We start from the raw sequence: 15,267 nt of genomic DNA on the forward strand, positions 1-15,267 counted from the left end.
TTTTCGGTATTTTCTCATTAAAAGTTTAAACAAGGGCTCCGAGCCTTTCTCTTACTATTTTTAATGTTAAAATTGGGGCAGACCCCTAATTCTTCTTCTTCTTCATTCTATTTTTTCACAGCTTTTCATACAAAAAACAGGGGATCCGTCGCATTATTTATATTGATTTTTTTACATTAAAAGTTCAAAATAGGGGCTCTACCCTATTTCCTTCTAGATTTCTTTGCATACAAAACAAGGGATCTACCCCATTATTTACACTTTATTTTCACACTTTCTACCTCTAAAAGAGGGGTTGTATATGTTTTATATCTATTTTTGGTGCAAAAGTTGGGGTTTCACCCATTATTCGTCCTTGCTGGATTCAAATGCAGGTACTTGAATTTGTAAATTATTTGTAAACAGTAGAATATTTTTTTATTTGTGTTATTATCAAGTAGAATTATTTCCAAACTCAGAGGTTTGAACTTATTTAAATTTGAGTATTGATAGTTGCAAGTTGCGACTTGCAACCAATACCAATAATATCACTATTTGCAAGATCCGAAGAACACATTCTGTCACTTGCAAATTGTGGAAAAGTGACAAATGGAGGGATCTATAGAGCAAAAGAGCATTTAATTGGTGAAAGAAGAAATGTAAATGTTTGTACTAAATGCCCGAAAGAGGTGAAAGAAGAGACATTAGTGTACATGCAGAGAAAAAAAATCAATGGTTGGAGGTCAAGAATAAAGAATTCCAGACTGATGATTTTGAAAATATAATTGAAGATGAAGATGAGACGGGGCAAGGTGGAAGTGTTTGGTGGTAATCACATTCCTAGTGTTCGTGGGAATGTAAATTCTGCTTCAGGTTCAAGAAGAAATTCTAAACAGCCCCCCATAAAAAGGCAAAAGGGGTCTTTGGATAAATTCTTTCCTACTCCAAGCCCAAAAGAAATTGTGAAAGTGGAAAGAGGGAAGGTCATGTGGAGAAGCATTAGGGCGGCAGTGTGTTGGTCCATATGGAAAAAGAGAAACTCACTACTTTTTTTAGACAAGGAAAGAACCATGGAAAACTTAATTGAATTGATACACTTAAGGGTTTCCATGGCTGACATATTGAGAAAATGGAAAGAAATAGTTACCTCTGCCCAATGTAAGAGGACCTCTAGACCTTCTTGGTCCCCCCCTCCTGGATTCATAAAACTGAATTTTGATGGTAGTAGCTTAAGGAATCCTAGGCCTTCTGGGATTGGGGGAGTGTTCAGGAATGAGACTGGGATTATCAATGCTATTTTCTCAGGCCCAATTGGAGAAGGTGACTCTCTTAGGGATGAGATTCTAGCAGTTTTGGAAGGAATCCAAAGAACGAGAATTAAACATTCGATGCTTGTTCATTGAAGGGGACTCAGAGGTGGTGATTAGGTGGCTGAAGGAAGACAACAATGGTTTGTTGTGAAGCTACAGAAATGAAAAGAAAAAACTTGAATAGCTGAGTAGGGATATTGAGGCGAAGTACAGTTGGGTGAAGAAAAGCGCTAACTCAATGGCTGATGGGTTAGCCAAGCAAGAGGCGCTTAAGGAATCTATGTTTTGGACTAATTTTTAGCTTTCTTCTTTTTTCCTTGTTGTGGGGGAGTTAAGATAGTTTACCTCCCCTTTCTTGTACTTAAAGTTTCACAAATTTTATTATTTAATAAAGCATTTTGTTACTGATCAAAAAAAAGAAATTGTGAATTTGAGAAGAGAACAAAAAATGACAAAGCAAGCCACTATAAGTGATGTGTATAATAAAGAAAGGAGAGAGAAAGTATGCATATGCATTGCTAGATGGTTTTATCAAGCTGGTATTCCCTTGAATATTGTACGCTTGAAAAGTTGTGAAGCAATAGTAGAGGTAATAGGGCAATTTGGTCTGGGATTAAAAATCCCAAGTTACTTTGATCTGTGAGTTCCTTTCTTGAAGAAGGAAGTTGATTATACAAAAGCATTGCTTCAACACCATAAGGAGTCTTGGGAGAACTGGGACTGCTCTCTTATGTCTGATAGGTGGACGGGTAGAAAGGATAGGACCCTCATAAATTTTTTGATCTATGGCTATAGATCAAAAAATTTATTACTGACAATGCATCAAATTATGTCTTAACCAGTAAGTTTTATACTTCATTATTATTTTCATTTAACTTTCTTCTAGTCTTTTCACATGTTAGAGTCACAATTCTTAAATTCTTATTTCTTGAATTGTTTTCTTGTATTATTAGGGAAGTTTTTGATATCAAAGCATCCTCATTTGACATGGACACCACCGTGTGTTGTCCATTGTTTGGAGTTGATATTGGAAGACATTGGGAAGTTGCCTACTATGAAGAGAACAATTGATGGGGCAATTGCACTTACAGGGTATGTCTATAACCATCCAGGTTTATTGAACCCAATGAGGAAGTTTACAAATCAAAAAGAATTGATAAGGCCAGCAAAAACCCATTTTGCTACTTTCCTTTCTCACATTGCAGAGTATATACAAACAAAGAAAAATTTGAGAGATTTGTTTAACTCAAAGGAATGGAATGATAGCAAATGGATAAAAAAAGCAAAAGGGAAAAGGGTAGGGAAGATAGTCATAATGCCCACATTTTGGAATAATGTCATCTTTACACTTAAAGTGTATGGCCCTTTTTCTTTTGTAGAAAACTCTTTGAATCTTTTATTTTGTAGAAAATTGTCTATGACTGCTTTTTTTCGTAGAAAATTGTCTGACTGTTTTTTTCTTTTTTGTAGAAAATTGTCTGACTTATTTTTTGATAGAAAACTATCTACGACTTCTTTTTGTAAGAAATTTGTCTATGACTCTATTCGCTTTTTTGAAAGAAAATTGTCAATGACTCTATGTGATTGTATAGCATTAATTGAACTTAATGTTGAGTGTTGAGTACTTGAGAACTTGAGATGTTCTTATTTCAGATTTTTGTTGATATTTGACATATTAGTAGGCTTTTTGTTAATGATTTAATTTAATTTGAAGTTTAGGTATATATTTTTCAATAATATCCTTCAATTTTCTCATTTTTCTGATTTTCCAAAAAAAAATGTGCACCTTTCCTCAAAAAGGCACACGTCTTCCCTCGAGCGCAAAATGGCCCTTGTGCTTTTTTTGTGCATTGCACTTTAAAAACACTGGGGGAATTGGCTCAAACCAAACTTCCTTGGCAGGGAAAGAAAGAGGGGTAGGGGACTGGCAAAGAGCAAGAAAAAAAGAGGCACATGAAAATAAACCTTTAGTACTTGGACACCAAACTCTTCTATCCAAATTAGAAGGCTCTAAACAGACTTTATCAAGAAGAAACAAAAGCTTTGACAAGAAAGTGACCACTTCATCCCTCAACCCCCTTCAAAACCCAAAATCCCAATTATGATCCAATAGATAGAAATAAAAACTTCGAGATCATCTCATTTTTATACAAGGAAAGGGAATACAAAGAAAGAAATAATTCCTTTAAAGGTCGGTCACCAACCCACAAGTCTTCCCAAAACCGGATTAAAGTCCATGAACAAACATCATACCTGACAAACCTGAGGATCTAATGGCAAAATCTATGGATTGCTTTCCAAGGTGCTGCCAAATAGTCCGACGTGATATACCAGCATCCCAACCATTCTCCAACCTCCCATGAATACTGCCCACAACCTTGTGCCACAAGTTCTCCCTCTCTAAAGGCCACCTCCACAACCACTTCCCTAACAGAGCCATATTCTTTTTTCTCACATTCCCTTGAAAGCTAAATTACTGTAGCCGAAGTAGCAGAAAAGAGAAGAAGAAGAAGAGATGCTGGAATGTCGAACTTTCCTGCTCAGTCGACAGTACTATTATTTATATTATGATGTAGTACAATGATACAGGAAGTTACTAGAATGCCCCTTATTAGTGATGGGACACCCAGACAACTTAAAACATTAAACAGGATTAGGCCCATTAACAAAGGCCCAGTACAGGACAACTTAAACTTAAGTATAGGCTAATAAGAACTCTTATCAGCCGAATACTCATACATACAAAGACTTCAATCCAACACTCCCCCTCAAGCTAAGCATGGATATCAATCATGTTTAGCTTGCCAAGCATGTCCCTAAACTTTGTTGTTGCCAGCCCTTTAGTCAGTACATCTGCAATTTGCATCTCAGATGGAGTATAAGGCACACAGAGTTCACCTGAGACAATTCTTTCTCTAACAAAGTGCCGATCAATCTCAATATGTTTTGTCCTGTCATGTTGCACGGGATTGTTGGCAATGTTGATGGCAGCTTTATTGTTACAATACAGCCTGAGAGGACCTTCCAGAAGAGTTCTGAGCCATAAGAGTTCAGCAACCCCGTGGGCCGTAGCTCGATACTCTGCTTCTGCACTTGATCTAGCCACTACATTCTGCTTCTTACTACGCCATGTGACCAGGTTTCCTCCCACAAATGTACAGTAACCCGAGGTTGACTTCCTGTCTCCAACAGACCCAGCCCAATCTGCATCAATGTAGGCTTCAATTTCAATTCTATTGTTTTTCCTGAAGAGAATTCCCTTCCCTGGGCAAGTCTTCAAGTACCTGAGAATCCTTTCAACTGCTTTCATTTGAGGGATCTTTGGAGAGTGCATAAATTGACTGACAACATGCACAGCATAAGCAATATCTGGCCGAGTGAGGGATAAGTATATCAGCTTCCCTACCAATTTTTGGTATCTCTCTCTATCACAGTAGTCCTCCCCTACTGATTCCTGCAGGCCATGATTCTGTTCCATTGGAGTATCTGCTGGCCTGCACCCCATCATGCCTGTTTCCTCTAGAAGGTCAAGAACATACTTCCGCTGACATATGTAGATTCCCTCTCTTGACCTGGCAACTTCAATCCCAAGAAAATATCTCAAATGACCCAAGTCTTTGATCTCAAATTCAGAAGCTAGAAACTCCTTCAGTCTTTTTATCTCTTCCAAGTCATTCCCGATAATTACCATATCATCCACATAAACAATGAGTGTAGTAAGTTTGTTATCCTGTCTCCTTATGAACAAGGTATGGTCTGCACCACTCTGAGTATACCCCACTTTCTTCATGGCCCCACAGAGCCTCTCAAACCATTAACGGGGAGATTGCTTCAACTCATATAATGCTTTCCTCAGTTTGCACACCTTTCTACTAAAGTTATAGCCTGGTGGAGGTTCCATAAATACCTCTTCATGAAGGTCACCATTTAAGAAGGCATTCTTCACATCTAGTTGATGAAGTTCCCATGAAAAATTTGTTGCTAGTGACAATAGAACCCGAATTATGTTGAGCTTTGCTACTGGGGCAAAGGTTTCTTTGTAGTCAATCCCTTCTTTCTGAGTAAACCCCTTTGCCACAAGTCTAACCTTGTACCTTTCAATGGACCCGTCCTCCCTGTGCTTTACAGTAAACACCCACTTGCACCCAACAGTGGTCTTCCCCTCTGGCAGATCCACCAATTCCCAAGTTCTTGCTTTCATTAGGGCTTTCATCTCTTCATTCATAGCTTCTTTCCACCTTGGATCAAACACAGCCTCTAAGTACCTAGAAGGAACACGCACAGAGGAAAGAGTAGACACAAAGGAGTGATAGGCAGGAGATAAATGTGAGTAAGAAACAAAATCAGCAATGGGGTGTCGGGTGGTGCAAGAGCGGATAGGCTTACGGAGAGCAATAGGAAGATCCAAATCAAAAGTATGAGAGTTGGAATTACCTTGGATTGTAGAGACAGATTGATCCGAGTCCAACTGGTTGTTGTCATGAGGTTGAGAGCCCCTTTTTCTTCTGTTGTATGTAAGTATCTCTTTTTGTTGCCTACTGGAGCCTTCAGGAACATCTACAGCATTAGGAGAGGTAACCGGCACAGTGGGAGCCTCACTGGGTTGACCCGGAATGTCACAACAAGGAGTAGGAGGAGAGGATAGAAGACCCGAGGAAGATAGGGGAACAAAAAAGGAGGGAGAATGAGAATCCTCTTCCATCCCACTAGTCTCCCCCTGAAGAGGATTCTGAGAAGACTGAAAATAGGGTTGAGACTCAAATAAGACCACATCTCTGGTGACATACTTTCTCTTGGAGACAGGGTCATAACACTTGTAACCCTTTTGTGTAGGAGAGTACCCCAAGAATATTCCCTTTGTATCCTTAGAATCCAGCTTGGTCTTCTTTGAATCCTTCACATGTATGAAACATATACAACCAAAGACCCGAGGAGGAAGGGGAAAGTCTGGAAGAGTGGGGCACAAAACAGAGAAAGGGATTTTCATACCCAACACCTTAGATGGCATCCGGTTTATCAGATATGAGGCAGAAAATACAGCTTGAGACCAGTATTGCTTGGGGACTTTGTGCTGGAATAGTAAGGCTCGAGTTGTCTCCAATAGATGTCTATTCTTGCGCTCAGCAACCCCATTCTGCTGAGGAGTATAAGCACAGGATGACTGATGTAGTATGCCAGCATCTTCCATGAATAAGTTCAAGGATTTTTCAAAGTATTCAGCAGCATTGTCTGACCTGAATTGCTTAATCTTCTTATTAAACTGTGTTTCAATCATCTTGCAAAATGCCATGGTTATCCGTGGTACTTCATCCCGTCCTTTTAACAGGTAGATCCATATACAATGAGAGTAGTGGTCAATAAAACTGATAAAGTACCAGAAGCCATCAAAGGAAACAATGGGTGAAGGGCCCCAGACATCAGAATGAACCAAATCAAAAGGAGCACAAATTTCATTGCTGGAAATTGGATACACAGTTCTACATTGTTTTGACATTTGACATACTTCACAGGTTAGACTCTGACTTGGAATGCCCTTAAACAATTCGGGAAACAACATTTCTAATGAGGAGAAAGACACATGACCTAGCCTAGCATGCCAAAGATGTAGCTTAGCTATTGACTCCACACTTTCCGGATTACTAGCAGCAGATGCTTGTAAGGCTGAGCCGATGTCTGCATCAAGGTAGTAGAGGCCTCCATACTCATGACCGCACCCAATCGTTCTCCTTGTCAATCTGTCCTGGAAGACACAATGAGTAGGAAAAAAGGTTATACTACAGTTCATATTTTTGGTAAGTTTTGAAACAAACAAAAGATTTGAGGTAAGACTGGGAACATGTAAAACTGATTTAAGAGAGAGGTCCTTGCTTAGGTCAACAATTCCCTTTCCAGAGATAGTGGAGAAAGACCCGTCGGCAACTCTCATCTTATCCTGACCAGACAACAAATGATATGAAGAGAATAGGGAAGACATATGTGTCATATGGTCAGTAGCACCGGAATCAATAACCCAAGAAGTAGAGTCAATAGAGCCAGTGGCAATGAAGGCAGAGGCTGTACCTGATCTAGCAAGAGATGTAGAAGCAAAAGAATTATTTCTTAGATGGGCTAATGCCCTGCTAAGGACCTCAACCTCACTAGCAGTGAAGCCCAAAGTACCAGTTCCAGAGGAATCAACAACCTGTCCCATAGGAGAAGAAGACACTGTTGGTGTATTTTGTGAGTTGTCATCATTGTTGCTGGTGACAAAATTCCCACTTGCCGCAGGCCTGTTATCTCTAGAAGAAACATCTCTGGGTATTGAAGACATCTTGACTGCAGCCACTGTGTAGGTGACACCGATTAAGACTAGCCGAAGCAGTTCTGAAGGTTCTGAACCAGTTCTGGAGCAGATCTGATTAGCTGAAATGATCACAGCAGGTTCTGACAGCACTCGACACAGTTTCAGACTTGCCGAGACTGTCACAGTTCTGAAACAGTTCAGTTACAACAGCAAGCAAGGAGTTCTGGGCTGGTAACCGACCTGAAGCTAAGGGTTCTCAACTATTGTGCTATGCAGACTCCACTTGAACTTCGAGTACTGCAACTGTAAAGAGAGTGCCCTTCCTTGCAGCCAATACTAGGACTGCTGACATCAGTCCTCAACTAGGATTCACAGTGCTGAACAATCTGGAGCTGGCAGCTCCCTAGGTAATCTCACAGCAGTGGTGAGGGGTTTCGGACTGATAACTACCCTGAACTTGGAGTTGTTTGCCACATTGCTATGCTGGTAGAAGTGTTCACAGTGCTGGTAGAACACTAGATAGACTTCACTTGGGCTGAACCAAAAACTGCAACAGTTCGGGTACAGTAGCGAGTGAACAGTTCGAGGCTGCAACAGTAGCAAGTGAACAGTGGGCTCTGTAGAAGAAGCTAAGTCTGTGCGAGTCTTGCTGGAGCACCGAAGCTGCAACTGTAGAAGTAGCTAAGCCCCTTTCGGCTAGTGCTAGGACTGCTGAAATCAGTCCTCAACTAGGTCTGTCCTACACAGACCTCTCTTAGTAGCCAAATAGCTACTATTTGCTGGAAATAACCTAGTAGGACATCTACTTCTGGGTCTTACTTCCCTTGAGTCCTACAACCAAAAGAAACCCTAGGTTCGAACTTGCTTTACTCTCTTACACCCCTAGGTCTTCACTGCAGCAACCCAAAAAAGGAAGAGAGAAGATGAAAAGACAGCAAGAGAAGAGAGTGTGTGCCGGCTGAAACCAGGAAGAAGCTAATGCTCTGATACCATGAAAGCTAAATTACTGTAGCCGAAGTAGCAGAAAAGAGAAAAAGAAGAAGAAGAGATGCTGGAATGTCGAACTTTCCTGCTCAGTCGACAGTGCTATTATTTATATTATGATGTAGTACAATGATACAGGAAGTTACTAGAATGCCCCTGATTAGTGATGGGACACCCAGACAACTTAGAACATTAAACAGGATTAGGCCCATTAACAAAGGCCCAGTACAGGACAACTTAAACTTAAGTATAGGCTAATAAGAACTCTTATCAGCCGAATAATCATACATACAAAGACTTCAATCCAACATCCCTAAACCTAAGCCACTTTCTTACTTCTACAAACAATCTACCATTTGATTAGGTGGTCTCTTCTAGCCTCACCCAGCTCCCAAAGGAAATCCCTCATGATTTTCTCTAATTTCTTTTCTTCCTTTGGTGGAATTCTAAGGTCAAAGAGTAAGTAAATTGGTAGGTTAGCCAAGACCGATCCTATTAGAGTAATCCTACCTCCTAAGGAAATATGGTTTCTCCTCCAAGCAGCCAGTCTCCTTTCACATCTCTCTATAACTAGGTTCCAAAATATGCTCTCCTTAGGGTTGGAACCTAAAGGAAGACCCAAGTAGGTCAAAGGCCAAGGGGTCATCTAAATTTGTTTTCAAATTTGAGATCCTTTCAAACTTCTTGATCAGTTCTTTTAAGCTCCTCACCTTCCTGGTATTTCCCCCTTCACAAAAAATTATGATATCATCTGCAAATTGAAGGTTAGTAATTGGAATATTGTTTCTCCCTACTCTCCAACCTCTAATCTCCTCTTCCTTGTTAGCCTTAGAGAGAAATCTACTAAAAACATCTACCAATAGGGTAAAAAGAAAAGGTGAGAGAGGATCACCTTACCTTAACCCCCTACAAGCTAGGAAAAAATCTTTCACCACACCATTAACAATAATAGAATAGTGATAAGACCAAACACAACCAAACACTAAATTGCACCATCTCTCTCCAAATCCACACTTTTGCATCACCTCTATTAAAAAGTTCCAGTCCACCAGATCATTAGCCTTTTCTAAATCCAATTTACAAGCAAAACCTTTTCTCCTAGATCTCTCATTTCCTATACACATTTATTGGCTATTAGGATTTGATCAATTATTTGTCTCCCTTGAACAAAAGCTCCTTGAAACTAGCTGATGAGGGATGGAAGTACTACTTTGATCCTCAATGGCAGAACTTTAGCAATTATTTTATAGATACTAGCCGCCAAACTAATGGGTCGAGAATCCTTAGGTTGGCTAGGATCAGATTTTTTTGGAACTAGAGCAAAGACAGTTGCATTAACTCCAAGGCTGACAATATGTGTATTTGAGAATTCCTTAAAGACTTCCAAAGCTCATCATTTACCACTTCCCAACAATCCTCATAGAAAGCCATTGTGAATCCATCCGAACCTGGTGCTTTAGATTTGTCCATTGAAAAAACTGCCTTTTTATTTCCTCTTCCTCAAAGTCCCTTTCTAGCCATCTTGCTGCCTCCTCTTCTAATAAGGGCCACTTTAACTCTTCTACAATCAATCTTTCACCCAAAGGTCTTCTGTAAAAGGATTTGAAGTGATCAACAAATATCCCGGTCATCTCGTCCTGATTAGAAACCACTTCCTGTCTTCCCCATTTATCTCTAAAATAGCCACAAAGTTCTTGTACCTTCTACCATTGGCCATTGCATGAAAAAATTATGTATTCCCATCCCCTTCCTTGATCCATTTGTGCCTTGATTTTTGTCTACAGAAGATTTCCTTTCAATTAAATACTTCCTCCAAATCTTTTTTTTTCAATTTCCATCTTAATTCCCTTTCTTCAACATTAAGGTTTCTTTCAACCTCCACCTCATCCAATTCTTCAATCTAAGATATTAGGGTAAGCTTTCTTTCTTCTACCCTTCCAACATATTCCTTATTCCACTCCTTTATTTTAGTTTTCAAGCGCTGCAACTTCTTATGGAACTTGATTCCCTCCTGCCTTACCCCCTATCCTCCTCCTGCCACCATTCCTCTGCTCTGTGAACAAAGTCTGGATGTTTCAGCCACATATTTTCAAATCTAAAGGGCCTAGAGCCCTATAAAAAAGTTTCTGAACCTAATCTAATAGGATAATAGTCCTAAGTGACTCTAGGCAATGCTCTAGACACCAAACCTTCCCAATGATTCTCCCATCCTATATTAAACAGAAATCTATCCAGCTTCTAACACAATGGGATTTCTTGAAAGTTGGACCAAGTGAATCTAGTTTGCAAGAGAGGAATCTCCTTCAAATTACACATGTCTATGAACTCATTAAATTTCCTCATGCTAGTTGTGATTAACTAATGAGGGTTGGAAGTCTCATTGGAGAATCTTGTCACATTGAAATCCCCACCCAGACACCATGCACCCTCCCACACAAACCCCAAATTGCATATAGTTCCTCCTACATTTCATTCCTTTCACTAAATTAATTGGTTCATAAACATTAGTTAGCACCCAATTGAATCCATAGACTCACTGGAGAATCTTGTCCCATTGAAATCCCCACCCAGACACCATGCACCCTCCCACACAAACCCCAAATTGCATATAGTTCCTCCTACATTTCATTCCTTTCACTAAATTAATTGGTTCATAAACATTAGTTAGCACCCAATTGAATCCATAAACTCCAAATATCTACCAGTTAACTCCTCCATAGACTCCAAAACTTCATCCTTCCACAATGTCACTATACCCCTTGAAGCCCTCCATGATGGAGCCTCAATCCATCTTATGCCCCTCGATCTCCACAAACTCCTCACTCATCTTCTATCTAATTAAGCTAACTTTGTCTCTTGCAACAACACCAAATCCAGATTTTCCCTCCTTAATACATCTTTAAGTACCCTCCTTTTCTGTGCACTCCGAGTCTTCTCACATTCCAACTAATTATTTTCATTCTTTCACTTTTGAATCAAACCCCTATCCTTTTCTCACGTCCCTACTTGGGTTGTCTTCTTCTATCCCCCCTCCCACTAAATTCAATATCTCCCTCCAGATCTGAAATTATCCTTTCTACTTCTGTCTTATTCTTCTTCTTCCTCTTTTTCTTTTTTCCTCACTCTTCCTCGTGTACACTTTCATTTTTTGGTTCCCTTCCACCTTATGGTCCTTCTGATTTTGTGTGCCCTGCCCTACAGCTGAAACGACCATATCTTTCTCCTTTTTCTTCTTTTCTAACTCTCCTTCCCTCTTTTCTTCCCTACCAGACACCTGAAACTCTTTCTCTCCTATTTCTTCATTTCTCTCATTGTCTTTTCTTTTTTCTATTCCCTTCTCATTCAACCTTACTGTTGCACATTCATCTTCCCCTTTCATATCTCTAGGTTGGGTGGCCAGTTTACCTGTCTCAAGCAAAGCACACACATCAGTAGCCAAAACTGAATGGACACACGTGCATGTACCTGGAGGCAGTGAGGGTGGATTAAGCTCAGAGGGATAAAAAGGCTCCTTGTCTGGAAGCAACGACAAATGGTCTGCCCCCCAAACTGGTCTGCTGTGGTGTGGAAGTGGGAACGTTGATGACTCTTTCTGCACCGAAAGCCTTTTCCGGTGCACCCCTACCTGTTACCTCAATGCAACTCTTCCTAGTATCCTCTTGTCCCACCCACTTCCTGAGTTCCCTGTATTCGCTGAGAGCTTGGAGGTAGATTCCCAATGATAGGCGAGGATGCAACCTGTTCAAGTTCGATTAAGCACACTGCCTGCCCATCTTCCTTTTCTATGTTTTCAGATGCTTCTTCTCCTTCCAGAAACAGCTCCCTCGTGTTAAATCTTCCTGCTTCATTCATCAAGTCTAACCTTACAGTTTGGCCGATGCTACCTAAACTTGAACAGTCAGAGGATTCCAAATCACTGTCACTGCTACTGCCATCAACTTACGAGTCTTCCACCTGACATCTGTTGAATCTTGGGTTACATTTTTCAGGAGAGATCGTCGCCTTCCCTTTATTGGGTACCCACTGCAACGAAGCTTGCTGTCCATTTTTCCCATTTTGGTCACCAACGAACCCTGTCTTGCTCGAGGAAGACAATGATAGACAAACTTGTCTGTCTGAGGTCGAGCCTTCTTTATCAGTCACATGCCCTTTTAAGAGGTCAGGTGTTAGGCTCTTCTGACTAATTAGTAAATAGTATTAGTTTTTTAGGTCCCATTAGTGGGTCCTCAAAAACTAAACAGAAACAAAACTAAAAGAATGATACAAGGGAGAAGTGGAATTCTTAGGATTAATTTTGAGGATTTAGGAAGGCTTGGGAGATTCCTAAAGTAGGTCAATGTCCTTAGGGATGATTTGGAGTTACGTACTCAGCCCTAACTAACAGAGAACTTGACCATCAACCATACAGTAGAGTTCAGACTAGTTTAGATAATCTAAAAAAGAATATCTCTTTTTTTATAATAAAATGAAAATTCAATAACTATAAAAATATCTCTTTTTTTCAGTAACAATTGAAAGTTTAATATAGAATCCGAAGGTATAAAAATTGTACTGTTAGGTGCAAGGACAGAAGGGTCATTTCATATGATGTTATGTTTTACCCTATATAAAATAAGAGTATGGCACCACCACATTCATTATTCTCTCCCGAACAAAAACAATGGTACTCAGTTGGAGGCATTTGAGTGGAGGGACCCTGCAGATGCAGACTAACACAAGAATCATGTAATGAAAATTTTGGAAATTTGAGCTTTTGCCTGACCTCAAGCCAAAGTTTGATTTCACCAGACAGCACATTAAGTAATGATATCTCGGGACTTCCTACAGCCTATATAGGGTCATTTCATCTTATGTTATATTTTACCTTATGGAAAATAAGTGAGACATCACCACACTCATTTTTCTCTCCCAAACTAAAAAAATGGTACTTATTTGGAGGCATTCAAGTGGAGGGATATCCCGTGAATGCAAGCAAACACAAAGTATGTAAAGAAAATTTCGGATTTTGAGTTTTTGGCTGGTCCCAATCCAGAGTTTTATTTCACTAAACAGCACATCAAGTGATGAACTGATGATATATTGGGACTTTCTACAACCTAGTTTAGGGAGAACAACGACATAAGAAGCTATGAATAAAGTGTCAAATATCGGTCACTCCATATTAGGGACTACAAAGAAAAACAAGGTGGTGGGAGGAGTGTCCCTAAAGAAAAATCTGATGAAGTAGTGGCAACTACTATAATCAAAATACCTCCCACTTCCAATGAAACTTGGCAAGTTTATTTTGTTTCAAATTTTATGGTGTTTCCAAAACCATCCATAAATGAAAATTTGTATATACAAATATCACTGATATTCTATCAAAACTATGTACCCATGAAATGCTTTGGTAAATATCTTGGACACTTATTAAATGGAAAGTTTCCCAGAAAATTGCAAAACTTGATGCTAATAGTATGAGCTTAAGGTATATCCTTATTGCTTGCATCTTATTTCCTGAAATACCAATTAATGATTCAATATGTCAACAGGCTGTCTTTTGGATTGGTGTGATAGCAGAAACACACCATAAAAAAGGATTCCCTAGATCTGCTCATCCATTTGTCTACAAAAAATGAGGAATGGGAAACATGGAAAGTAAATGTACTAGTCAAGTTTTCTGATAATTCAATGGAGAATGGGAACACCATGAAAGATTAGTCAACCCTATTATTTATTTAATTGTAGAATCTACATCACAATCCAAACACAGCCTTGGTAATTTAGTAATTTTCTTAGGCTCATAAAGTTCTACAGAACATCTGTAGTTTCTATTTATAAAAGACAATGTTTTCAATTTTTGGAGAATCTAAAGAATCTGTTCACACGCATTATTAGTTGGTTGCAAATATGTCAGGAGAACATTAAAATAGTATATCACAAATTCACAACCAGAAGATGAACCAACTCTTGAAAATTGTAAAGTTATCTAGCTTCTTTGATTGATGAATCTAAAAAGAAACAGTCCCTAAACATGCTAACCTTCAGCATATTGACTGTGTTAAGACCAGAAGGACGAGTTTTGCACTCTTCTTTTGATAATACATCAGTTACTTCAAGAATTCCATCCTCATTCACCAACTTTTGAAACATCATAGCAACCTGGTGATTGGTAGAAATAGTTTAGAAATAGGCAACAAAATAATAGGAAAGGCTAGGGTGGAAAATAAGGCAAAAAATACAAGCGCAAAGGAACTCACATCAACATCAAACAACTTGTTACGACTCCATTCTAATTTAAGTTCATAGCCATTTTGTATTATGTAAGGGTGCAAAGTCCAAAACTTCTCTGGCTTAAAAGTAGTAATTTGCAAGTGGCGTTGTACACAAAATCCAAGAGTAGGAGTCTGGCATGGCCCATAGCTGAAACAAGAAGAAAGTACGAATACATCCTTTAAGAAAAATTGGACCACCAACTGTTGCATGCAAATGCAAGCTTTTCAGTCTCCAGTCAACAATAGAAAAAACAACATAAAATGTAGCCAAGACCAAAACAACAAATTGTCTAAAGGTCGTAAAACAATCTACAAACCACATTAGTAAATGTTCTTTTTGATAATTAACAAGGAATCATTTCATTAATATAAATGAGCCCAACACAACTGCTCTCTATTTACCCTTTGCCTTGCTAAAGAATCTTCCAGCTCACTAACATCCCTAGGAACCCACCGA

At 39.3% G+C, this 15,267-nt stretch overlaps 1 protein-coding gene across 2 annotated transcripts in view; it reads right to left on the reverse strand.

Moving 5' to 3' along the window:
* The window catches only part of LOC104590467 (DNA topoisomerase, type IA, core), a 92,397-nt gene that overhangs the window by 38,741 nt on the left and 38,389 nt on the right, over nucleotides 1-15,267 (reverse strand). For both annotated transcript variants that reach the window (XM_010249144.3, XM_010249143.3), the window contains exons 7-8: nucleotides 14,796-14,958; nucleotides 14,578-14,697 (exon numbers count right to left, since the gene is read on the reverse strand). In XM_010249144.3, coding sequence (XP_010247446.1) covers nucleotides 14,578-14,697; nucleotides 14,796-14,958 — 283 coding nt within the window. The remainder of the gene's footprint in view (nucleotides 1-14,577; nucleotides 14,698-14,795; nucleotides 14,959-15,267) is intronic.

The sequence above is a fragment of the Nelumbo nucifera genome, chromosome 1, assembly GCF_055504915.1.
Source record: "Nelumbo nucifera cultivar China Antique chromosome 1, China Antique-T2T, whole genome shotgun sequence".
In the NCBI taxonomy this organism is placed as follows: domain Eukaryota; kingdom Viridiplantae; phylum Streptophyta; class Magnoliopsida; order Proteales; family Nelumbonaceae; genus Nelumbo; species Nelumbo nucifera.